Raw genomic sequence first — 23,516 nt, forward strand, 5'->3', positions numbered from 1 at the left:
TCCATCACACTGACGATCAAGCTTCTAGCCTGGTGTTTGAAGCTCCGTCTTCCCATCCCAAACTTTCCTCTGGGTCTCACGGAAATGCTAAATGAACCACCTGGGCATGGAAGGCTTCTGTGTGCTGGAGCACATCCTAGCAGTGTTCAGCTCCAAGGCCACCTTCTCCAGGCAGCCTTCCCTCCCTTCCTCCAGGTCAGGGCCCTTCCTCAGCTCCTCATCCCACCTGGGCCTGACCACACAGGGCTGGGAGCGTCTGTGCCCGGCTTCGTCTCCTATGCCCCATTTCTGGTGCGGGGCCCACAGTTTAGAGCTGGTAGCGGAGAGAGATGGATGGATGCAAGGATGGATGGGTGAATGAGTGAATGATGGAAGGTGGTCTTAAAAAAAATTTTTTTTTATTAAGGTATGATTGATAGACACTCTTATGAAGGTTTCACATGAAAAAACAATGTGGTTACTACATTTACCATTATGATCAAGTCTCCACCCATACCCCAGTGCAGGTGCTGTCCATCAGTGTAGTAAGATGCCACAGAGTCACTATTTGCCTTCTCTGTGCTATACTGTTCTCCCCGTGATCCCCCACACCATGTGTACTAAACATAATACCCCTCAATCCCCTTTCCCTCCCTCCCCAACCACCCTCCCCCACCCCTCCCCTTTGGTAACCGCTAGTCCCTTCTTGGAGTCTCTGAGTCTGCTGCTGTTTTGTTCCTGGAAGGTGGTCTTAAAGCGGTAGCTCAGAAAAGGGAGAAGCCGAGCTGGGGTGCGCCCGCGACCGGAGCAGTCCCCTTCCAAGCCCTTGGGGTTGCCTCCCCTCGTCCCAGAAGCGTTGCGGGCGCTGAGCCCCTCGGCCGAAGAAAGACGCGGCCGGACTGGCTCAGACTGGAGAGGCGGGCTGCGGCCGAGCCACGAGTCGCCATTGGCTAGCTCGCCAGGAGTCTGCCCAATCAACGAGCTCGGTCCTCCCTCGCCCCCAAGATGCTGCCTTCCTCCGGCCTGAGGCCGCCGAGGCGGAAGACAGCGCTTTCTCGTTACCTGGCAACTGTCAGCGGACTCCGTCGCCCGGCAACTGTCCGAGGCCTCCCGTCAGCCTTCGCGGGGGTCCCTCCGATTGTCCAGACAACCACGACCCGTTCTGGTCAACCATCAGCCCTTCTCCCGTTTCCCTGGCAACCGTCGCCACCCCCTGTGCCCCTGGACACGCAGTCCTCATCCTGCCAGCAGGCCTCCTCGCTCCAGACCTTCGACCCTGGCTCCGAGGGTCCCGGGCCCCCTCCTCCACCCGCCTATCTCGCGCCCCCAGGGACACTGTTCCCATCCTGGCAGAAGGACCCCCGGGCTGGGTCGGGCCTTGGGGATGCCCTCTCCTGAAGTGGACGGCGGACAGTCCGCCGCTGAGGCTGTGCGGACATCCCTGCCCTGCTCCCCGCTCGCGCTCTTGCGTGGGTCCGTCCAGGCACCACAGGGAGCTTTTCAAAATGCAAGCCATGTCCCTCCCCTGCTGAAAACCCTCTCTCGGATCCCCCTGAAAATGGAATCCAAACTCGTCGTAGCCCCCGACTGGCGGCCTGGCTCTGACGTCTTCTCCCGCGTGCCTCCTCCCTCGCTCAGCCCTCGCAGCCGCTCGTCTCCACGCGGTTACTTCCAAGCTTATTCCCACCTCCGACCTTCCTAGGTTCTGCGTCTCCCCAACCCCAAAGTGCACGCCCCCAGCAAAAAGCAAGGCCTTTCCTGAACCCCCAGCACACATTCCACACCTCTTTCCTGTGCACTCCACTCCAGAACGAGGCTGTGTTCTTGTTCACACTTTATCCTCGGGGCCTAAACAGTGCCTAACACACGTGATGAGCGAGCGGATGTTATACTGGGAACAAGGGAGGGCAGAGGCCAGGTGACTAGCAGGCAGGCCTTGGCCAGGCCAGCCCATCCCAGAGATAAAAGAGGATGTATTTGAGTTCTACTGAGTCCCCAGGGAGGTCATGACACTGTCCCCAGTGGCCAGGCAAAGGGTGGGGAGACAGCAGTTGATGCTGTGACCAGCCTGGAGCTGGGTGGTCCACCCTTCACTTGCACTGCCCTGTTTGGAGGCTGGAGCCAGGGGTCCCCAGGAAGAATCAGCAGCAACTGTGGGTAATTTGGAGCAGAAGATTCCAGGAGCTGGAGAGGCCTGCCTCAAACCCCAGATGGCCATTCAGGGAGCTGGGCTCTTCCTGTGCTGGGTCCAGAATCTCACATATCCTGACTGAACTGCTTTCTGGTGGATCTGAGACAGGAATCCCAGAGCTCTCCCAGGCTGGGGCAAGAGAATTTGACCTTATAAGGCCTGCAGTGACGACTGGGAGGGAGATCGTGGGAGCTGCCAAGAGGCTGGCTGGAGAGGAGTCTGGGCACCCACCTGCCTATCCATGAGGATCCTTCCTTGGTGAGATGGTCAGGAGCCAGGCAGGGGGTGTCCCTACTTCAGGAATACCCTCATCAGCACCATCCAATAGAACTTTCTATATTGACATGGCAATTGTGCCCTTGAACTATATGGCTGAGGAAGTGAGTATTTTTATTTTTATTTTTATATCGTTAATGTACAATTACTTGAACAACACTATGGTTACTAGACTCCCCCCACTATCAATTCCCCCCCATATACCCCATTACAGTCACTGTCCATCAGCGTAGTAAGATGCTATAGAGTCACTGCTTGTCTTCTCTGTATATACTGCTTTTCCTGTGTCCCCCACCGCTACATTATGTGTGCTAATCATAATGCCCCTTTTTCCCCCTTATCCCTCCCTTCCCTCCCATCCTCCCCAGTCCCTTTCCCTTTGGTAACTGTTAGTCCCTTCTTGGAGTCTGTGAGTCTGCTGCTGTTTTGTTCCTTCAGTGTTCGCTTTGTACTTAAGCTCCACAGATGAGTGAAATCATTTGGTACTTGTCTCTCTCCTACTGGCTTATTTCACTGAGCATAATACTCTCTACCTCCATCCATGTTGTTGCAAATGGTAGAATTTGTTTTCTTCTTATGGCTGAATAATATTCCATTGTGTATATGTACCACATCTTCTTTATCCATTCATCTACTGATGGACAGTTAGGTTGCTTCCATTTCTTGGCTATTGTAAATAGTGCTGCGATAAACATAGGGGTGCATATGTCTTTTTCCAACTGGGCTCCTGCATTCTTAGGGTAAATTCCTAGGAGTGGAATTCCTGGGTCAAATGGTATTTCTATTTTGAGATTTTTGAGGAACCTCCATACTGCTTTCCACAGTGGTTGAACTAGTTTACATTCCCACCAGCCAGTGTAGGAGGGTTCCCCTCTCTCCTGAGGAAGTGAATTTTTAAGTGTATTTAATTTTAATCAATTTGTGTTGAAACTGAAGTAGCCAGATATGGCTACAGTACCATATTTTTTTTAGCTGAAGCCCCAGACTGGAGGTGGAAGCCAGGGACCGGAAGATCAGACAGCTTATGGTTTGTGTAGCTCTGGGGGCTGACTTTGGCAAGAAGAGTGGGGCCCCAGGGAGGGAAGAGGTAGGACACTGAGCATCTAGCTCCACAGAGAGGCGCACGTGGTTTCCCAGAGCCACAGTGATTGCTCACACATGCACACACTCATGCCTGTGTTTGAACATACAGGTTGGTGTGTCTGAGGGCACCCACAGATCCACCTAGGTGTATACATTGTATGGATCCCAGGTGCACACAGGCTGGCCAACGAGGGCCACTAGTTCAGTAGGTCTTGCAAGAAGGCCCACATGTACTGGTGCATTTCCTCGGGGTTGCTCTGTGGGATCCAGTGGCCCACATCTGGCAGGATGTGGGCTTCCAGCCGGCCGGGCACAAAGCGGCTGCTGATGGCCCCCACCAGCCCTTGGTCATAGTAGGTGTCCTTTTCCCCCCACAGCAGCAGTGTGGGCATGGCCAGCTCCTGGGGCTCCAGGGGGAAGTACCTGTGACCAAGACAGACGGACAGATAGAGGGACAGAAAGATGGCTGCCCTCATCCCCTGCCCCTGCCACTCCACTGAGCATCCGCCCGGAATCTGGTCTCACCTGAAGAGGTTTCGGTAGTAGTTGAGGGGCCCAGTGAGGCCCCCGGGCTGTGAAAAATCATAAAGGAAGGCCTCCAGCTCGTTGGGGGTCAAGTGTGGGATGCCCCTCTTGTGGTGCATGAGGGTGGTCTTCAGGATCTGAGCACAATGCAGGACTATGGTTTCAGTGCCCAGCCTTCTCAGTCCCAACCTGCTATCCCCCACCCATGCCTGGGGCCTTCACCCCGTTGCACCTGGAAGTCAGACATGGACAGCAACTTCTCGGGCAGCCAGGGAAGTTGGAACAGGAATATGTAGTTGGAACGGAAGAACTGGCCAATGTGGTGCATGGAGTAGTCTGTGGGGAGAAGGCAGAGATGTGAGGCTTGCACTCCTACATGGACCCAGGTCAGGCTCACAGACTGCTGCCTGCCTGAGCCCATTAGGATATTTGACACTCCTACCAGCCTGGGCTCCCTTCCTTCCCTGCTGTGTGGTCACTGTACCCACAGAATGGGGACCCCTCCCTCCTCAGCTCCCAGGAGCCCCCACAGCTACCAGTGTGCTTCTCCTGCCCAGGCCTGGGTGCATTTCCCCTGCTTCATTCAACAAACATTTATTGAGCACCTGCTGTGTGCCAGACCCTGTTTCTAAACCCTAGAGACTCAGCAGTGAATGGATCGGACAAAACTCCCTTGTCCTCAGAGAGCTGACGGTCTAGAGATAGAAACAAACAATAAACAACAGAGTGAGAGAGAGAGAGAGAGCGTGTCAGTGCGCAGCTATGACTACAACACTAGGAATTAAAATCAGGTGATGCGATGGCCACTGGCTAGCCAGAAAAGGCATCTCATGCTATGGTAGTTGCTTAGTTATCCACGTCTTCCCGGCCAGAAAAAAGCCATTTCACCTCTTTTGCCTCAGTTTCCCCAACTGGATTGTAGAGATAATGGCACTTTCACGATCAAGGAGGCTTGTGTAGGTTACTGTATGCAAGCACCTTCTCAGAGCAATTGCTACCTGTAAGTGCTCAAAAATGTTACTCACATGCCAAAAAAGGGGGTTACTCATAAGTGTACATTGTTGAGTATAGATTGGGAGCACCACGAGGCAAGGGACCCAAGTTTGCTGCTGCACCCTCAGCCCATAGAGTGTTGACTAGTGAACACAGAAGTGCAGACCCAGACACACACCCCTTCACATGGGCAAATCCCAGTGTCCTGGACACACCTTGGTAGACAGACATGGGGGCTGCGCTGACCACTACCATCCGCTCAACCAGGGATGGGTAGTAAATGGAGAAATTCCAGGCTAGGAGTGCACCCCAGTCGTGGGACACCAGGATGCACTTGGAGTAACCTGTGGGGAAGTGGAGAGTCAGAGGAATCGGTGTAAGATCGGTGCCAGGTAGAGGTGAGGCAGGGGTCGGGGAGGCCAGGCCTGGGATAAGGGTGCGTCCCCACCCAGGCCCAGGATGACATCCTGGATGTCTGCCATTAGCAGGTCGATGGTGTAGCAGTCAACACCTCGAGGTGCATCGGTGGAGCCATATCCCCGCAGGTCCACAGCTACCACGTGGAATCGGCTCTGAAACTCGCGGAGCTGGTAGCGCCAGGAGAACCTGTCGAGCGGGCCAGGGAGGTCGTTCCAGTCAGGGTTCCCAGACTGCACCACCACCTCCACCCTGCAGGGGCCTTTAACACCCCACCTTCCTGCTCTGGATTTCCCAGAAAGGAGATGGGGAACCCCAGATGGAGGGCAAGGTCGGCTGCGCCCCGGATTCAGGGCAGCTTCAAATCTATATGCCTCTTCGGCTCACCTTCAGGGACTCCCTTCCTTGTGGGCCCTGATGTAGACCCCTGTTTCCGAGTGCCCCCCCTGGGTCTATATGCTTTGCACCACTGGTCTTCCAAGCCCTCATCCCTGCCTCCTGGATGCCCTGGTGGTTGGAATCCCACCGCCCCCGAGCCCTGTGCACCCCAGGTCCTGGGGACTCAGACGTACCAGTTCTCAGGGAAGCCGTGCAGAAACAGCATGAGGGGCCCGTTGCCGCGTCCGGCGGAGACATAGTGCAGGCGCAGGCCCGAACTCTGGGGGAGGGCGCAGTCTGAGACCTGGGGAAACCCCTCTTGCCTAGGCTTGAACCCCCAGTCATGTGCAGACCCAGATTTGGATTCAACCATCTGCTCTCTGCCCGCTACGCACCGGCCTCACACGGCCCCGAAGGCACCCCGCGCGCGCTCACCTCGAGAGTCAGGAAGCAGTGTTCGCCCAGAGTCGGGTTGTTCAAGCAGGCGGGTCGGGTGCGCCGAGGGCGCCCGCAACAGCCGCGCCGGGGCCGGCACAGCACGTTAGTGAGCGCGATGCAGCCGTAGACGGCGGCCGCCACCAGTGCCGCCGAGAACACGAGGCTCCACATGAAGGCGCGCAGCAGCTTCAGGGTCAGGCGCGACGGCGCCAGCAGAGCCGTCACCACCAGCTCGGGCATGTCGTGGTGTCCCGGGATGCCTTTGGCGCTGCCGTCGGGGGGCTGGGTGGGGGGCGCGGGCAGCTGCAGAGAGGCGGGGCCAGGGCCGGGGAGCCCACCGCCTTTCGTCTGGGGCCCCTCCGTACTGTCGGCGCTTGCGGAACGCGCTGAAAGAAGAGGCGGGCGTCTCAGACAGAAACCGTCACCGCGCACCCAAGACTCACCACCTAACTGCCAGGTGAACACACCTGGGCGTGACGGTGACGGAGCAAGGCTAGGGTGCGGGGATGGAGCCCGAGTGGACCGGGGCTTCGGAGGCTAGGGAGGGGCCTTGGGGAGAAGGGATCCGAGTGGCTAGAGCTGTGGGCGGAGCCTAGCAAGGCTCGGGCGGGGCTTAAAAAGAGCGGGATCTAGTAGGCAGGTGGTGAGGGTTTAAAGTCAAGGGGGAGATTGGGGACTGGATACACACGGGAGAGGGGTGACATGGGAGGGGCCTGGTGCGAAGGGGCGGGGCAATGCAGAGTAGGTGCGGCCTAGGAGCGGGAAAGGTGACCCTAACCAGGCCCGGGAGAGTTGCAAGGGATAGGGGCGTGCCTTAATGGAGGGCGCGGCTTATCGATGGGCGAGGCCATAGGGTCGGGGCCTAACGTTGGGCGGAGAAGGCCCAACGCAGTCCCCGAGTGTGAGGGCTGGGCTAATAAATTAGGGTGGGTCTGGATGCGGGCCAATGAGGCAGGAGGGGCGGGGCAGGCGGGCCCGGAAGCGAAGGTAGTGCGGTGGCTAAGCCGGTGAGGTAGGCGCCGGCCCGTGTCCGCATCCCGGAGACCTCGGGATCCCCTGCCGCCGTCCCCCGGGAGCTTCCCGCCCTGGAGAGTGCGACTCGCCCCTCGGCCTGGCTCCGAGAGACCTAGCAGCACCTTCACCCAGCCCTGGCTCCCGCGCCTGACTCCAGTCGGCTTAGCGGGTCCTTCGGCCCGCCCCCCCACGGCTGTGATTGGCTGGCGGCGACCATTGACATGCGGGCGATAGGTGCCGCCCTGGACCGATCGGCAGATGTTGGGAGGCAGGGGCTCCGCGGGTGGCGACCAGTGGAGTTCGGGAGACTGACTCAGAAAGGGCTGGCCCGGCCCGGGCGCCGGGGGAGGACCGCGCCGGTCGAGTCACCGGGGTTCTGGCGGAAAAGAGGAAGCGGGGCAGGGCCGGGCGAGGCCGGCAGGGCATCTTCCCCCTCCTGTTTTGCAACCTTCCTTCAAGATCCTGAGGAATCTTAAATGTCAGGCTCACTCATCATTTAACCCTTATAAAAACCCTATTAAGTTACTAAGTTAAAGTATTGTCACATCCCCATGTTACAGATCACGAACATGAAATTCGGGGATTAAATCATTTGCCTAAAGCCAGGCAACCGGCTAAATAGCAATCCAGGATTTGCAGAGAGCAGCAATCTTGGGCCCCACCGCTCCTTCCACAGGGGAGCGCTTTTAACATTTTTAATGTGGCTCTTGATTACCAATTTGGAGCACTATCTACTGACTCGTTCATGTCACCACCCCTGTGCCATTTCCATTTTTAGTTGTTGTCCTGTTTCCTCTAAATACACTGTCACCTCCCACCTTCCACTGTTAACCTTACCTTTGTTTTGTCAAGGCTGTTAAACTTTATACTATCCAAGGACCATAATTAAGTGCGTGGGTTCCTACTTAAAAGGGCAATAGTGGTTTATGTGGTTCTACCTCAGTAACAGTACATCTCCAGAGTCCAGCAGACATCTACAATTACACTGCCTATACTGTACAAACGTTTGTTCCCTCTGCATTTATAACCCACCTTTCCTTCCTTGTATGATTAGCCTGCATCACAGCTTTGGTTTCTTTTACACTTCCTATCCCTTCAGCTCTCCAACCACTCGTTGATCCTGGTATCCTTTCTGAGTCCTCTCATCTAGCTGCATGGGTGGTGGGTGTCTGGGACCTCCCCTCACGCTCTGCTACACAAAGGTGACTCACACCCTTCTGTTGCCTGGAGCTTTACCCTTCAGCAAAAAAAAACAGCAGTAGTCACAAGACAGTATTTTTATATTCAGTACAAATGTTTATTTTTGCAATGAGAACCGCACAAAAAAAATCCCTTAGTATATAAGTGAAAAGTCTACGAATTCCCTTCTACAAATGTCTGAAGTGTTAAATACAAGTCTCAGATTCACTGACATAATTATTGGCCAAGCGATCCGTGCATACAGTACAGTGCACGTTTGTATACGCCTCTTACTCTTGTATAGGACTAGGATTCCTTGTACTGTGGGAAGGATTAGGAAATGGCCAGAGAAATTAAATAGTAGATCCAAGTTCTAATTACAACCCAGTTAGAGAAAACACCCATTAGGGAGGTATGGAGAGGTCCATGGCAGAGTTAAGTCTTGAGAAGGTGCAGACAAAACTGTTCCTCCAGCTAACGTCGGACCTGGCCTGGGCAAGTTTCTGAATGAAACACAGAACAAAACTGGAGTGGGACGAGATGGAAGTGACCCAAAAAAATCAAAATGTAAGTCACACTTGAACCAGCACAGTGGTGTAAGGAGGAAGTGCCTGTGCGGGGCCAGGGAGGCAGCTGGGGGCTCGGGCTGGATGCCTGAACTGCACCCTCGCAGGGAGGTTTGGCAGATCCCAACCACGAGACAATGCAGGGCCTTTCTGATGGGAAGGGAAAGGGGGATGTGGATTAATAAACAGTGCTAGAAATGTTTCAGTCAGTTTGTGTTTCTGGATACATACAAATGATACCCTTCCATCTAACATCCTAGGGGCCGCTCTTAATGGTATCCCGGCAGGCACATGGGCGGGCTCTCTTGGCAGGAATGTGTGCGTGCACATCTGTGTGCATGGGAAGTGAGGATCCTCTCTTAGGGGATGTATGCTTATCTAAGAATATGTGGTTAACCCTGAGCTTAAATAAAAGGAGTCGTAAGGAGGAAGTGGCTCGAGGCCTCTGGTGAATCGGGAATGGGATGGGATGGGTGAAGGGGCAAAGGGAAGGAATACTGTGTGAGCTGGTCTGCTGGCACACGTTACCCACCTAGGAGGCCAGGGTCCACAGAAGGGGGACCTGGGCTCCCTGTCATGGCTTCCGAGTGGGATGGCAGCTCCTGCCCCAAGACAGCATGGATGGGTCATAGGAGATGGGCTAGAGGGCCCCCGGTGGTAGTTCTCATACAGATGTGGTCCTGGGGGGGTGCCCCTGGGCCAAGCCTAGGCAATAGGTGGTTCACAAAGAAACGTCAGGGAGACGCCAGCATTAAAAAAGAGAGATGTGTTTATTCCATGACCAGTACAGACCAAATGCATATTCACCGTATGAAAGTCAAACCAGTCAGTGACTCCAGAGTTTGGCCAACACTGAGGCACCAGCGTCGTGGCGTAGAGTGGGTTCTCATGGCACGTGTAACCTCGCCAAGGGTTCCAATTATAAAATTTAAAAAGTGGGGTGGGGCAGGGGCAGCTGGCTGGTCGGGCTGGGCAGGGACCCTCTGACTCAGTCTGTGGCCCCCAGCCCCCAACCTCATCCCCTGGCCTTTCCTGGTGAAAAACTCAAACAGATTTGACATTAAAAAACAGAGGCCAACGAATTGGGGCAGGGAGAGTAAAGAAAACATGGTTTGATAATTAAAAAAGACTAATAAAGTTTGAAACTGAGTAAAATAACAGGCAGTTTTTTTGTGTTTTGTGTGTTTGGTTTTTTTTGTGGGTTTTTTGAGGTTTTTTTTTTTACACCTGTTTGGTGGAGTCACCAACAAACTTCAAACAAAGATATGCCAACTATGTCCACTACACAGTACAGCCACGGTCACACACTACCCACAGCGCGGTGGCAGCCGCCGCTCAATGAGACGATCACACCATTTCAGAGATAAGCAGTGCCATTGTGTCTGGAGAAGAGAGAATTAAAAATAAAATAGAATCCAACAAAAAATATATATATAAGAAAAAACAAAAACAAAACAAAAACAAAAACACCCAGAAACACAGGTGGGAAGGAACTGACTTTGGTTGGTGGCCTAACTCACTGGGCGAGGCCGGCCCACACACGCACGTGTGACAGTCACCTCGCTCCAAATTGCCATGGACACACACACACCTCCACGGCACTATTCCCTTTTGCACAAGCGAACACTTACAGAGAGCGGCTCTCAATTAAAGGCTTGTGGGGGGAGGGGAGGGGTGGGATCTGTTCAAGGCAAAGTCAGTGCCAGCAAGGGGTTGGGCAGGTGCCCTCGCCCGCCTCCAGCTCACTTGGCCCACCTGCCCTGGTCTCTGGGAGCAGGCAGCGGTGGCTGGGGCCTGGGGGAGGACTCCCAGCGGGCGGGACGTCAGGGACGTCCCGTTCTCGGGACAGGAAACCAGTCATGGTGGTGGCAGCAACGATGTCCTGTGTATACTGTGTAGACATTTGGCGGAGAGAGGGGCCTCTACCCCGCATGCGGGGCTTGGGTCTGGCCAGCACTTGCTCATGGCGAGGCGTGCTCTGAGCTGACGTCCTGTGAGGGGTGGCGGGTGGCGGGTGTCCAGCCAGCTGTAAGGCAGACAGGCTCTGCGGTCCTCAGCTGCCTGACAGGCCTGCCCAGGCGTAGGCATGCAGGAGGGCCAGGCCCGGAGACTCCACCTGCCGCTGCTGCCGCCTCCACTGCCGCCCCTAACACTATGGAGAGTCAATGTTTTGCCAGAAAATCAAAGTCAGAAGTCACCTAGGTGCTCTCAGAAAAGATTTTCTTCAAATATTGACAATAGATCGCTCTGGAAATTCATGTCAATGGTAGCTGCCATCTGGAGGGGAGAGGAGGGAGGCCGGAGTGAGGCACAGTGTCTGCCCTGCCGCGGCCCCACAGCCCTGGGCCCACCCGCAGAGGACGAGTGGGAGCCCCGCCTGAGCCCCCCACTCACTGCTTCCCGACGCCTCCGCTCCTGCTCCCGCTTGCGGGCCAGCTCCCTCTGCTGGTCCAGCACTGACTGGGGCTGGGAGCTCTGGGCCTGTGGGGCTGGTGGCGGCGGTGGCTCCTGGCGCTGCTGCTCCTGGCGGCGCCGGGCCTCCTCGTGAGCCCGCCGGGCCTGCTCCAGCGCATCCTCGTCCTCTCGGCTCCTGGGAGGGCAGCGCCGGGTCAGCCTGTGGCCCGCGGCCTGGCCCCCCATGCCCGCCCGGAGCCCCCCGACCTCATGCGCTCCTGTCGCAGCCGCTCCTTCTCCTTCTCTGCGTGCTCGGCCTGTGCTTTCAGGGCCTTCTCCCGCTCCTCCTTCTCCCGGGCGGCCCGGCGGAACTGCTCGAAGCTGTCGCTAGATGACTTGGCTGTGGAGGATGGGGCGGTGGGGTGCTTCTGCACTAGGCTAGCCCAGGAGCCCATGTTCTTGATTTTTAGGTCCTGCGAGGCAGAGAGACCGTGGGGTGCGTGAGAGGCCCAGGGCTTGGGAACAGGCCTACCAAAGAGCCTCCCCAGAGTGGGTGAAGTGAGGGGCAACTTGTGGACCCACTGTTCCTACCTTTTTGGGTGCAACTGGCGTCTTCGGCTCCTGCTTCTGTTTGTCCTTGTCAGGGACTCCAGATGGGGGTGCATTCTGCTCAGGGGGCCGGATCACAGGCCTCCCAACATCCACGGGCTTCATCTCAGGCCCTGGAACACAAACAGCCCATGGGCCTAGGGCCCACCACAGCGAGGTGCGTGAAGAAAGCTCACGGCCATTGTAAGCCTGGGGGCCTGAGCCCTGGTAGGGGCAGAGAGGGCACTCACGCTGGGGCAGGTGGACTGGGGCCTTGATGCTCTCCGGGTGCTTGGGGGGCTCCGGCCGCAGCGAGGGGCTGAAGGGCTCACTGCGGATGATGGGTGAGTGGGTCTTTTCCTCCTTCACCACCACCAGGGGCTGGGGCTGGACCACAGAGGCCACACGCAGCTCCTGGGACGGCACAGGCATGGTGGCTGGTGAGGTGGGCACGTACCCTTGGCCTGGGCCTGCGCCTGGCCCTGAGGGCTGTGGCACAGCCCTGCCCTTTACCTGCTTCTTAGGCTGGACATTTTGCTGGGGTGGTGACTGGTGGGTCAGGCTCTGGAACTGTGGCATCTGGGGGGAATGTATCATAAGCGGGGAGGGGGCTTCTCGGAGATGACCTAGAGAGGAGACAAGGAGTGTTGGCAGGACTGTGTGGGGACTGCTGGCCTGGGGCCCACCTAGGCCCCTCCAATCAAAGGGGCACCCCACAGTGGCTGTGCCCCGACACACTGGGCCCACATTCAGCATGGGGAAGGGCTCTGTGGAGCCAAGGGCCCACCCAGTCCCTGGTGTGCGCTGCCCATGTCATCATAGTTATCAGGCAACTTTGCAAAGTACTGACCCTGATACATTTAGCCCCAGGTGGGGTCTAGGCCTGAGCAATTCTTAAAAGCTCTCCAAGTGGTTCTACAGCATAGCCTGGGTCGAAAATACAAGGATTGCCAATAACCCCATAGAACAGGCCTCCTGGGCTCCTGGTTATCCCCATATGGCTTGGCCTGTCTGCTTCAGGCCCAGGCCCAGATCCCCAGGACCCTGCCACACAATTCAGCCCACAAGCCCCACACACTGGGACAGCCTAGCGCTGGCCTAACCACAACAGCTGGTAGAACAGGTCCTGGACTTGTGGTTCTTGCAGGAAGTGAGCCAGCCCACCCACCTTCACCTAACCAAGGGCTGGTGAGTGGAAGTGGGTGGACCCAGACAGCCAGAGTTCAAACACCTGGCACAGGACAGGAGCCTGGGATGCCCCACTCCTGGCCCCTGAGAAGGCCCATCAAAGCACTCAGCCTGACCCTCAGCTTCACTGGTGAGGAAAATAGCCCCAGGTCACAGTGGGCTGGCACCTCAGGACCAGGCAGCTGGAAGAACCAGAGTCCTGCCCTGGACTCTTCCACCCTCCCCAGCACGGGGACACCTTCCTCCTTGAATCCCTGCCATGGTTCAGCCAGCCCCAGCATAAGACAAGCCATACTGGTCCACAAAAAGCAGCCACATCTCCTGCACCTTTGCTCCTGGTCCTGCCTTGTGCCTCATGCTGAACCACCCAACCTGGGCTGTGTGTTATCCCTTTCACCAACCTCCTTCAGGTCTGCTCCCAGCCACCATCTGTCACACAGATACCCTTGGGGCCACAGAAACCCTTGGCCAGAGGCGCCCATTTTCATGGGCCTGGGAAGAAGCATAACAGCCCAGGTGTGATGGACCCCCTTGCCCTTCTCTCCAGAGCGAGCACTCACTCCCAACCCCAGAAGGCAAAACACCATGGAGACAACATGGCAGAAAGGACGAGACTGCCACTGCACCTTGGTCCCCAACCTGTGGCTGCTTTTGCTGGCCTTAGTATTGGGTGGCCCCACCCAGGCCTCAGTGACCTGCAGGCACACCAGGACAGCTTTTGGGCCCATGGTTTACAGGAGCTGCCTGTCTGCTTGCATCTTCTCTTGCCAGCACCCAGGCAGGGTAGACCCAGTGGCAACAATGCAGGTCGAACCGCCTGGTTGGCCCAGAGCTCCCAGCTGGGTTCCAACCCACACGGTTTCCTGTGACCCATCCCAGGCTATAGGAGCTCAGGAAGAGGTGGGAGTGGGGACTCCCAGCACAGGGGACCAAGGGAGATCTGCCCCACTCCATCCCACCCCACCTCACCCCACCTCTTCTAAAGGCATTTCATCACCTGCCTATTGCTGCCTACCACAGGGAAGCCTGCCCTTGTTCAAGGGTGGGCACAGGCATGGCTGCTGGGACCAGCACCAGTCTTTCCCAAGGCAGCCAGCCAGCTGTTCCCAGCTCAGGATGTGTACCAGTCCACTTAGCACCTGGCAGCTTTTGGTGGGCTTTTGCTGGGCTTAAGAGCACTCATGGCCTAATGTCAAGTCTTCTTGTTCAGGTTGTGGGTGGCAGCCACGGTACCTCCAAGCCACTGCATGGTCTACCTGCCAGGTCCAGGAGTTTTAACCTGACTTGCACATCACCACATTACAGGGCAACAACTGGAACATTCCCCCACCCCACTGGGGCCGGCCAGGAAGTTCTGGTCACAGATACGTAGGAACGGTGCCCAGAGGAAGGGAGAGAGGGCTTGGTTTGACCAACACTGTCCTTGGAGAAAGGGCAACTGCATTAGGCTGGAGGCAGGGAGCAGGAGTGGTGGAATATTCCCCGGTGGGCCCCGAGCTACCTCTGAACTGCAGCCCATTCTCCCTGATGTGGTCCTGGCTCCACCAGGCGGGCTGCACAATGCTGAGAGCAGAGCCCCTGTTCCTGCAGGTTTCTAAACAGCTGCTGCTGCCAAAACCTGCCCTAGCTTTGCCTGGACCTCACTCTCCATTTGTAACCACCTTCTCCAAGAAGCCTGTCCCGACCCCCAGGGGCCAACTGGGAGCTTCTCCTGGGCTCTAGGCTTCCCCACCCACAGGGACCCGGTGCACCACAATGCTCTTGCTGAGTTCCGAGAGAAGGGCCCAAGGGGACCTTGTTGTGCCATCTCAGGCTGCAGACAAAAGAGAAACCTGACAGGCACTGCACAAAGCACTGCTGCCCCTTCCAACCAGCCCAGAGGCTTTGGGGCTAAGCCCAGAGCCTGTCTCAGCCTGAACCAAGGGCTGAACCATCTGGCTTCTCCTGAATCCCTGGGGCACTGGGGCCACTTACCAGTTGAGTAGGGGTCCGACTTGTGGTGCCGGGGTGAAGGGTGGTGCTGGATGACTTGCTGGGGTTTGGTAGGCTGTGGTGGGGGTGGCTGCTGGCCTGGGGGTGGGTGGGGGGGCTGCTGGCCTGGGGGAGGTGGGGGCTGCTGGATGTGGGCAGGGAACTGCATGGGTGGCATGTGCACAGGCCGTTGTGAGGGCTGGTGCTGCGGCTGCGGGGGCGGCTGTGGCTGGGGGGGTGGGGGCGGTGGTTGGAGCTGCTGCTGCACAGAAGGGTGGGGCGGAGGTGGCAGGGGCGGTGGGGGTTGGGACTGCACCTTCACGGAAGGGAGTAGCGGCGTGGGGGGCTGCACCTTCTGCAGCTGCTGCAGGTAGAGCTGCATCTGCATGGAGGTGAGGGGTGGGGCAGGTGGCTCTTCGTCCTCCTGCAAGAGCACTTGGGGAGGCTGAGCCATGGGGGGCTGCGGAAGGAGGGGTGGCTGGGCTAGGGCAGGTGACACAGCTGGGGGCCGGGCCGGCTTGGGGGGCAGGGCAGCAGCTCTGTTGCTGGGCCGCGACGGCTGCTGGGGCAGTGCGTTGTGCAAAGCTGGAAGGAAAAGGACAGCACAGCAGTAAGGCCCCCAGCCTGGCCCTTCTGCTCCATCTTGACCTCCTCCTGGTCTCCCTCCACCTAGCAATCTCTCCCCCACTTCTAGACTTCCCCCCAGAACAAGGGCAATTTCCAGGGAGGCTACAGGATTGGCCCATCACCAGCATCATTCTGCCCTGCGCCCCCCACCTTCAGGTCTCAAAGCGGGCCTTCCCTGAGTCCCCCAGGATGAGTGTGTGTCTGCCACTGCCTGGGAGCTCCAATAGGTCACGTCTTTTCTCATCTCTCACATGATGCCCGGCCCAGCAGCACTGAATTAGCACCTTCTTTATCAAAGTGTTAACTATGCAGAGCCAGTTCTGGGTGTCTCCTGTAATTCCCCTAACAGCCCTGAGCAGCTGCTGACCTCCCCTTAGAGACAGGACAGCTGAGGCTGAGAGGGGTTCACAAGTCTCCTAGAGGGCCCAGTCACAGGCGAGACCCAAGCAGCGCGGACAGGGGCCTCCCCACACCTGGGCGGGTGGGGCGCAGCTCACCTGGAGGAGAAACCACCGAGTGCTGGTTGAGATGAGGCGGAGTGCTGTGCTCGGGTGGCTGGGGCAGGTGGGGAGGCAGCTCGGGCTGCGGCAGGTGCAGGATGGGCTGGGTGAAGTGACCGATAGGATCGAAGACACTGCCTGGGAGCTGGGGCTCCAGGACGGGGACCTGGGCAGCGATGAAGGGTGGTGGCGAGGACTTCATCGTGGGAGCAGCCTGCTGCGGCATGGAGGGCGGTGGAGGTGGCGGTGGGGGCTGCTGCTGTGGAGGTGGGGGCGGCGGAGGCTGCTGAGGCACGGGGGCTGGGGCCTGTTGCATCTGTTGATGGTGGTGATGATGGTGCTGCGGTACAGGCAAGCCAATGTCAGGCAGGCCGACCCCGCCTAGGTCAGACCCAGGATCCCCCAAGGGTGCCCACAGTATCAGGCAGCCACCCCCGAAGACCACGTACCTTCTTCTGCTCCCTCCCGGGGTGCCCCTTCTTTTTTGACTTTGGAGCCATCTCTGCAGAGGAAAAGAAAAGGCCATGAGGCTCTGGGAGAGAAGACTGTGAGCTGGACTTGGAGGCAGCGAGGAGAAAACAGGGTGAGTTCAGAGAAAGGGCTAGTGACGGTGACAGGGAGCATGGCTGGGGTCAATGCAGTATGGGTGCTGGTCAGGCGGGAGGGAGATGTGTGGGATATCACCTACCCACTGGTCTGCTGCTTTCCAAGCAGGGACCACGCCCGCAAAGCCTCCCTGCCAACCCCCAGGCCTCCAGCTACATTCAAGAGTGACACCCTGGTGGCCTGAGAGCTGAGCTAGAGACCTCCCTTGCCCCAAATCTCCCGACTTGCTGGGCAGATGCCACCAGCATGACCTGAGCATCTGCTCCCCAAGCATTCAAAATGATCACGTCCACTTGCCCTGAGTCACACAGCTAAGAAGTAACAGTGCGGTGGTCTCCAATTGCACTGCCCACTGGGGCTTGCTTCCATCCTCCCAGAGAGGCGAAGCAGGTGAGGGAGACCATGGTGCCAGCCTGACCCCAGAGCCATGGGACAGATGGGGGGACTGAAGACAAGTTGGAAGGCCACAGGCTGAGCACTCTGCGAGAGGAAGGGAAGGAAGTTGGCGGCCAGCCAGCCTTCCTCCCTGGGTTGACCAGGAGCAAGCCGGGGAGGTGCTCACTGCCATGGCCAGCAGAGGCAGCCGCCATGGGTCAGCTTCCCCTTTCTCCAGGGATACCAGCCTCAGTGCTGTCCCCAGGTTGGGACACAGTCAATGTGCTGCAGGGAGAAGGCAGTACACACCCTGGTTGGTACCACTGTGCAGACTCGTCCTGCCTCTGCATGACCAAGAGTGCAAAAGCTGGCATGCCCACCTCTGCTCCCTCCTCCACAGAGGTTCATGCTATGGAACTTCTGCCAGCTGTTGTTCCTTGCCAAACACTGCTGGTGGGCAAACCCCAGAGAGGGAGAGGAAGCCTGGCCAGTGCTTGTGGGCTAGGTAACAACGAAGTCACCAACCATTGGGTGAGAGGTGGGACGGACCAACAGTGCCCTTCTGGATTCCTGTCCTTGCAGCATCTCAGGGCTTTGCCTGCCACCCTGAGCTCCTTGCCAGGTGCTGGCTCTTGCTGTTGGTGTGGAAGGACACATGCTTTGCCCAAAGTGGGGCTGCCTCTGCTCGTAGCTGCTTCCCAGAGAGCTGTGCTATGCTTCTGTGAGGCACATGGCCTCAGGGTGCAGTGTGCCACCAAAAGGGATGAGAAGGGACCTTGTGCCTTGCGAGAGGTCACCAGTCCATGCGAGACAAGATAGGGGGACACACGTCAGCAGCTACAAACATGTCTTCATACAAATGATAGCAACTGGGGACCATCTGGGACACGGGAACAGTAGGTGCAGCCCCAAACCTGGACTTGGAGATGCCAGAATCTGGGGCTCAGGACTCTTTGCGTCACAGTATGAAACCTGGTGAGAGGGACACTGTGGGTGGGACAAACGGAGGAAGTCTGGGTGACCTGCAGGATCAGGGCCACAGGGATGGCAGCTGTGGAGCAGAGGAGCAGCACTGGACTGAGAGGTTGGAGCCCCAAGACCAAGGGGAACCCACATGCACTAGGGGAAGCATGGTGAGCAGAGCTCCTGAGCAAAGGGAGCGGGAGGAAGGGCTGGGGTGGGGGTATCCCTCCAGGACGGGCTCCCCTCCCAGCATGGATGCAACAGAAACTGCAGCTCAAGGGAGGCAGGGGGCAGCTACTTGCACACTGGGCATGCCTTTGGGAGGTGCCTGGGGTGGAGGCAGGGATGGCAAGCCGAGCAAAGAAGGGGGCCAACAGGTAAAGTCTGACCAGGAGAAGACACGGTCATAGGCAGAAGGCTAGGCAGGGGGAGGTGGTGTGTCAGCTAGTAGTAGCCTTGGGGGAAGCACTTTTTTCCACCACAAAAGAGGGATGGTGGCTGGCTGCAGGCAGTGAGCAGTGGCCCGCCGAAAACTCGTGGGGACAAAGGGCAATGGGGCCTGGCAGTTCCTGAAATGGGTCATCAGTTGCTATGGAAAAGACACTGGGAGTATCTCAAGGCTCCAAGAAGTGCTGGGTGGGACAGCTGACGAGGACCAAGGGGTGTCGGAGCCTGCTGGCGACAGCCGCATCTGGCCCACATGGCCCGAGGCTCCTGCCGGAGTTACTGGTAGAAGACAAGATGTGAAGTGCACAGTTTCACGGCACACCAGCCCCACAATACCCCCACACAAAACTCTCTAGAAAGGGTTACATGAAGATGGCCTCAAGTACTGTGTGATCTTTATTCCATGAAAATCTTGAACTCAACACAAATTTCATCTTTACATAGGATGGTAATTGTACAAAGAATTAAAACGTTTTTGTAAAATCTGATTAAAACACTGCTTCCTCCAGCTCCCCACCCCCACCTCAAGGGAAAGAGATAGGATAGAGGGTAAGGGCAGGGCAGAGGCGTGGAGCCCCTCAACTGAACTGACTGGGGAGCCTCAGCAGCAGTGGCTGCCGGCCATCTGTCCCCTCACTAACTCCTCGTGCCCCTCAACCCAGCTGGTGTCGAGGCCTGGCTGGCACCACCCCTGCCCGCATACAGGAGGGGACCAATAAGGAGTTATGGGGACACTGCTCTCTGCTCTGTTCATGGAGCACTGGGCACAGGCGACAGCTCAAGTCTAAAGATCAAGTTCTCTGCCAGATGGATGCCCCACAGGCAAGAAAGGTGGGAACCCGGTCAGTGAGAGTGCAAGGGCACTGCAGGAGAGTTGGCCTGCAGCACAGCCTGGGTGTACGCGTGTGCGAAGTGATGGGTCGGCACATGGGCCAACACTCTGGGAAGCCAGGCTGCCATTTGTTCCAAGACAGCAGCAGAATCTTCCCAGAAAGACAATGCCAGCAGCTTCCCAAATGTCCTGTGGGAATCTCTGGGCATGAAGCCCCCCGGCACCAGCCAGGCCAAGTTGTGCTGGGAACATGTCAGGCACAGGCCAAAGGGCAGCTCAAAATAGTCTGTTTGGCAAATGGAGCTCGACTGGGGGCCCACCAGCCAGGATCAGGCCGCTGCCTAGGAACTCCCAAGCACCACTGCAGGGCCCTGGAGGCGGCTCTGGGGAGACAGGCGCTAGAACCCAAGGCAAGGTGCGTGTGGGGCAGTTAGAGCTGCTCAGGCCCAGATCCCAGGGAGCTTGTGGAGGGGTGTGGGGCTTCCACACAGACAGCGGCCAATGCCCAAGGGCCTGCTGAGAGTAAGCTGCACCTCCTCAAATCTGCTTCTGGCTCCAAGAAGCCAGGAGTTGGCTAGGCCTTCGAGAAGTACACACAAAGTACACTTAAAAAAAACCCCAAAAAACAAAAGACAAAAACAAACAAAAAAACACGCTCCCTGAAACACAGATGCTGTTCCTCAGGGAACTTTCCACATCAGGCAGTTTTCGGCTGAGATGCTGGATTCATGACCAAAAAAGGGCCGATATTTATTTTGAGAGTTAAAAAAGCCTATTCAGTGCCTCTCCGAGGGCTCGTGTGATGCAGCCATCCTGGTCTGCCCCACTCCCAGTGGCTGTCGTCATTCTAGGGGACTGAAGACCAAGAGGGTGCTCAAGCTGGCAACACCCCGCAGGCACGCGCAGAGCAGGCTGACCCCACAGGGCAAGGATGGTGGGCCTGGGGGGGCCAGGTCGGCTGGCTGCACGGCTGCTCCTCCCCTCCGCCCTGCTCCTTACCAGTAGCCTGCCTGAAAGCTCTTACCCACCACAGCCTGCTTCTCATTACCTGGTAGGGGTGGAGGGGTGGGGAGATGACTGGGAGACAGCCTAAGAGGTACTTGTACTTTTCCCTGTGTGACTTTAGGAGAAGCAGCTAAAGAAGTTGGGAAATGCCTAACAGGCAACGATGGAACAATTAAAATGGAAGAATTCCAGGGGACTGGGAGTTAAATGTGGCTGGTGACAGCCTCTGGCTAATGAAGCCTGTAGCCACCAGAGAAGGGTGTGCTGAGGGACTGCCCCACTGAGCCTTTGGGACCAGCTGGCCTTGTCCCAAGAAAGCTTCTTCCTAAGCTGAATGAGATCTTCCCTGGGCTAAGGTCACTGCAAGGGCCAGGAGGGAAGCAGTTAGGATCCATTTGTCCCAGAAAAGAGGGAGCGTGGAGAGAGAAAACATATGTGTGATGGGGCCTTGCACATGGAGCAGCACCACATGTATGCGGGTGCAGGGGGGGACTGTCATCACCCTCCAGCAGATGCCGCCCACCTGGAGGACCCCGGATGCCCAAGGAGGCTGGGTGGGACAGACAGGCAGTCTTTACACAGGAGGCCCGGGCAGCTGGCCAGGCAGGCAAGCCTTCCCAGAGGCGGGACTAGGCGTGTGCCGCTGGACATGACTAATCCACCCCAGGACAGGCCCAGGGCTCTGAGGAATTCCATGACTCGATGGAGTCCTGTCCCTTTCACAGAAGAAAATGGACTTAAGCTATAGCTTGCTGGTAAGGAATCTGGAACTGAAGACCGTTTTATTAAGAGTCCGTGTCCAATGATTAGGCAGGACCTACATAGAGGGAGAGAGAAACCAGTGTGAGAGAAATGGTGTGGAATGCACCACTCAAGTCACAAGAACAGAAGAACAGCAGGTCGAGCCAGCCTCCTGTGCCCTGCTGGCTGACAAGACAACAGAGCACAGCGAGGGAGACTAGGAGCCCCGCCCCTGCCTGGCTAGTCATGGCAGGGACAGACCCACCTTCCCCTAAGAAGGGCCACAGGTCCAGCACGTGTGGGCGGCTCCAAAACTGCCCCAGCTTGTCTGTGCTTCTGGACAAAACTGCTTCCAGTAACAAGTTCCATGGGTGCCCTGAGCACTCGCTGGCATCTCTCCAGCAGGGAGGTCTATGAATCTGGGAGGTACACAGTGCCCTGGTCTGTCCTCCTCAAGATCACACCTGAAGATCAGTCCATGTGCCACACCCATCAGGCACTGGCTCTGAACCGACGCCCTTGGGTCTGCCCTCCTGCACCTTGTCTATCTCAGCGCAGTGATGCTGGCCTGTCCCCAGGGCTTGGCAGAGGTTAAGAAAAGCCCCCATGAAAGGAGGTTCTTGATGTAGGCCCTCCGGCTAACAGCCTTATCTGTGCATTCCTATGAACCCCAAGAAATAAAAAGTCAATTAAAAAAGAGAAACCCGTTTTATACACTCTCTGAGGAGGAGGAAAAAAGGAATAAAAAAATGGGTCAAGGAGAAAAGTTGTCCCTTTTTTCCTGTGGCATGGAACACAGTCCCCCTTGACTGGGGAGGGTGTAGGCTCATCCCCACCCGCACAGCAGAGCAGACGGCTCTACGAGAGTCACAGGCACAACCACCACTGCACTCCCACGGCCCCCAAGTGTGCACATGGGAAAAACCCGCCCACTGGCTGGCCCATCATTCCGGGCACATTCCACAAGGCTGGCCCTTGCCTGTGAAGCCCCAGAAGCCCTCCAGCTGTGACCCGTGTGTGAGGGTGTGTGAGGGGTCACCTGGAAGGCAGGCAGGCAGAACCGGCTGCAGTGCCCTCCTCCTGTCTTGAGAGCAAGCACCACACCCCTGAAGAGGGCAGCAGCAGGCCTCCAGATGGGACTGGGACCAAGTCCTTCAAAGACCCTGGGGGTCGGAAGCTGAGGCTGGTTGTCTGGGAAGAATGCTCCGTGGCCTCTGTCTGCACTTTCCAGCTCAAATCTTTCCAAAACATCAAGCATTCCTTTTTCCCCTGGAGCTATTAAGAAACACCCACATGCTCTAATCCTGGGAAAAGGAAACCAGGAGACTAAAATAACTGGAGTGTGTTCCCATTGCAACAAGCAGATCAGGCCAAGTTCAAGAGAATTGCCCCACACCACCTACCAGGTAGCTGGGGGCAGGGGATCCTCCTGAAAGACAAACACAGTGTCCACCCCTGCCCAGAAAAGACCTGTGGATGGCATATGGTAAGAGCCAGACATCAGCAACATGATGGGGTGCAAGCTGAACTTAAGAGTTCTAGGATACCCCCCAGGAGCCAAGCTGATGTGATCTGCCTAAAGTCTATCAGGACAGCAGCGGAAGTGGGGAATCAGGGCACCCACCTCCAGCCTGCCCAGCTGAGGTCTACAGAGGCCTTGGGATGGTGGCAGGGTGGCACTTGTACCTCGCCCACCCTGCCCTCCCAATACTGAACCCTCAAGCAGATCCAGACTCTAGCCAGAATCGAAGCTCAACAGAAGACCACAACCCAAGTAATAGCTGGGTTCAGAGAATGTGGTGAGACAGACCACAACCCAAGTGCTGCCGAGCGGGGGAAACATGGAGCCGAGACCAGCTGGGGGAGACACATCCCCGCCACCCCCACATATATGGCACACTACCTCCCTGAACTGCAGCTGGATCCCAAGAATTAGCCCTGTACCCCAGGCAGGCCGCAGCATCCCACCCTGTGGACAACAGCCAGGAAGGGTCAATGTGCCACCTCAAAGCCCCAATTTAGTGCCTCTGTTCCATTTCTTTTGGTGATACATGTCTTGGAGCCATGTCAGCAGAACTGACCCTTAGTACAAGTAACAAAAATAGGCCCTTTCAGGAATTTCGGCTTCAGTCCAAATGGAAACAAGAACAAGGATGGCAAAACAAGCCCCAGAAGACCAAGGGAAATACCTTCAATGCCCCCGACCCTGCCCATCCCCTCAAGAAAGAACCTTGGTAAGT

General features: G+C 57.1%; 2 protein-coding genes across 11 annotated transcripts in view; both read right to left on the minus strand.

The window, feature by feature from the left end:
• Positions 1-668: 668 nt before the first annotated feature.
• EPHX3 (epoxide hydrolase 3) lies at positions 669-6,886 on the minus strand. 2 transcript variants are annotated; one of them, XM_036895625.2, is made up of 8 exons: positions 6,748-6,886; positions 6,278-6,666; positions 6,037-6,122; positions 5,496-5,653; positions 5,263-5,391; positions 4,287-4,390; positions 4,055-4,191; positions 669-3,952 (listed from the first exon to the last, which is right to left on the minus strand). In XM_036895625.2, the coding sequence occupies exons 2-8, from the start codon at positions 6,518-6,520 to the stop codon at positions 3,727-3,729; spliced, it is 1,083 nt and encodes a 360-aa protein (XP_036751520.1). In that variant the 5' UTR covers positions 6,521-6,666; positions 6,748-6,886; the 3' UTR covers positions 669-3,726. The 2 variants fall into 2 exon arrangements, with proteins under 2 accessions (XP_036751520.1, XP_036751519.1); XM_036895624.2 differs by lacking the exon at positions 6,748-6,886 and having other exon boundaries at positions 6,278-6,741.
• A 1,681-nt stretch (positions 6,887-8,567) lies between these two features.
• Positions 8,568-23,516, minus strand: part of BRD4 (bromodomain containing 4) — an 83,729-nt gene continuing 68,780 nt past the window's right edge. For 5 of the 9 annotated variants that reach the window (XM_057490012.1, XM_057490009.1, XM_057490013.1 and 2 more), the window contains 8 exons: positions 16,757-16,809; positions 16,305-16,647; positions 15,184-15,765; positions 12,273-12,647; positions 12,025-12,179; positions 11,701-11,906; positions 11,434-11,629; positions 8,568-11,316 (listed from right to left, as the gene is read on the minus strand). In XM_057490012.1, the coding sequence (XP_057345995.1) occupies positions 11,248-11,316; positions 11,434-11,629; positions 11,701-11,906; positions 12,025-12,179; positions 12,273-12,647; positions 15,184-15,765; positions 16,305-16,647; positions 16,757-16,809 (1,979 nt within the window). In that variant the 3' untranslated portion in view covers positions 8,568-11,247. Of the gene's footprint in view, positions 11,317-11,433; positions 11,630-11,700; positions 11,907-12,024; positions 12,180-12,272; positions 12,648-15,183; positions 15,766-16,304; positions 16,648-16,756; positions 16,810-19,069; positions 21,353-23,516 lie in introns of those variants that run through there. The other 4 variants (XM_036895620.2, XM_057490011.1, XM_036895615.2 and 1 more) reach the window with 4 other exon arrangements.

This window comes from Manis pentadactyla, chromosome 12 (assembly GCF_030020395.1).
Source record: "Manis pentadactyla isolate mManPen7 chromosome 12, mManPen7.hap1, whole genome shotgun sequence".
NCBI lineage: Eukaryota > Metazoa > Chordata > Mammalia > Pholidota > Manidae > Manis > Manis pentadactyla.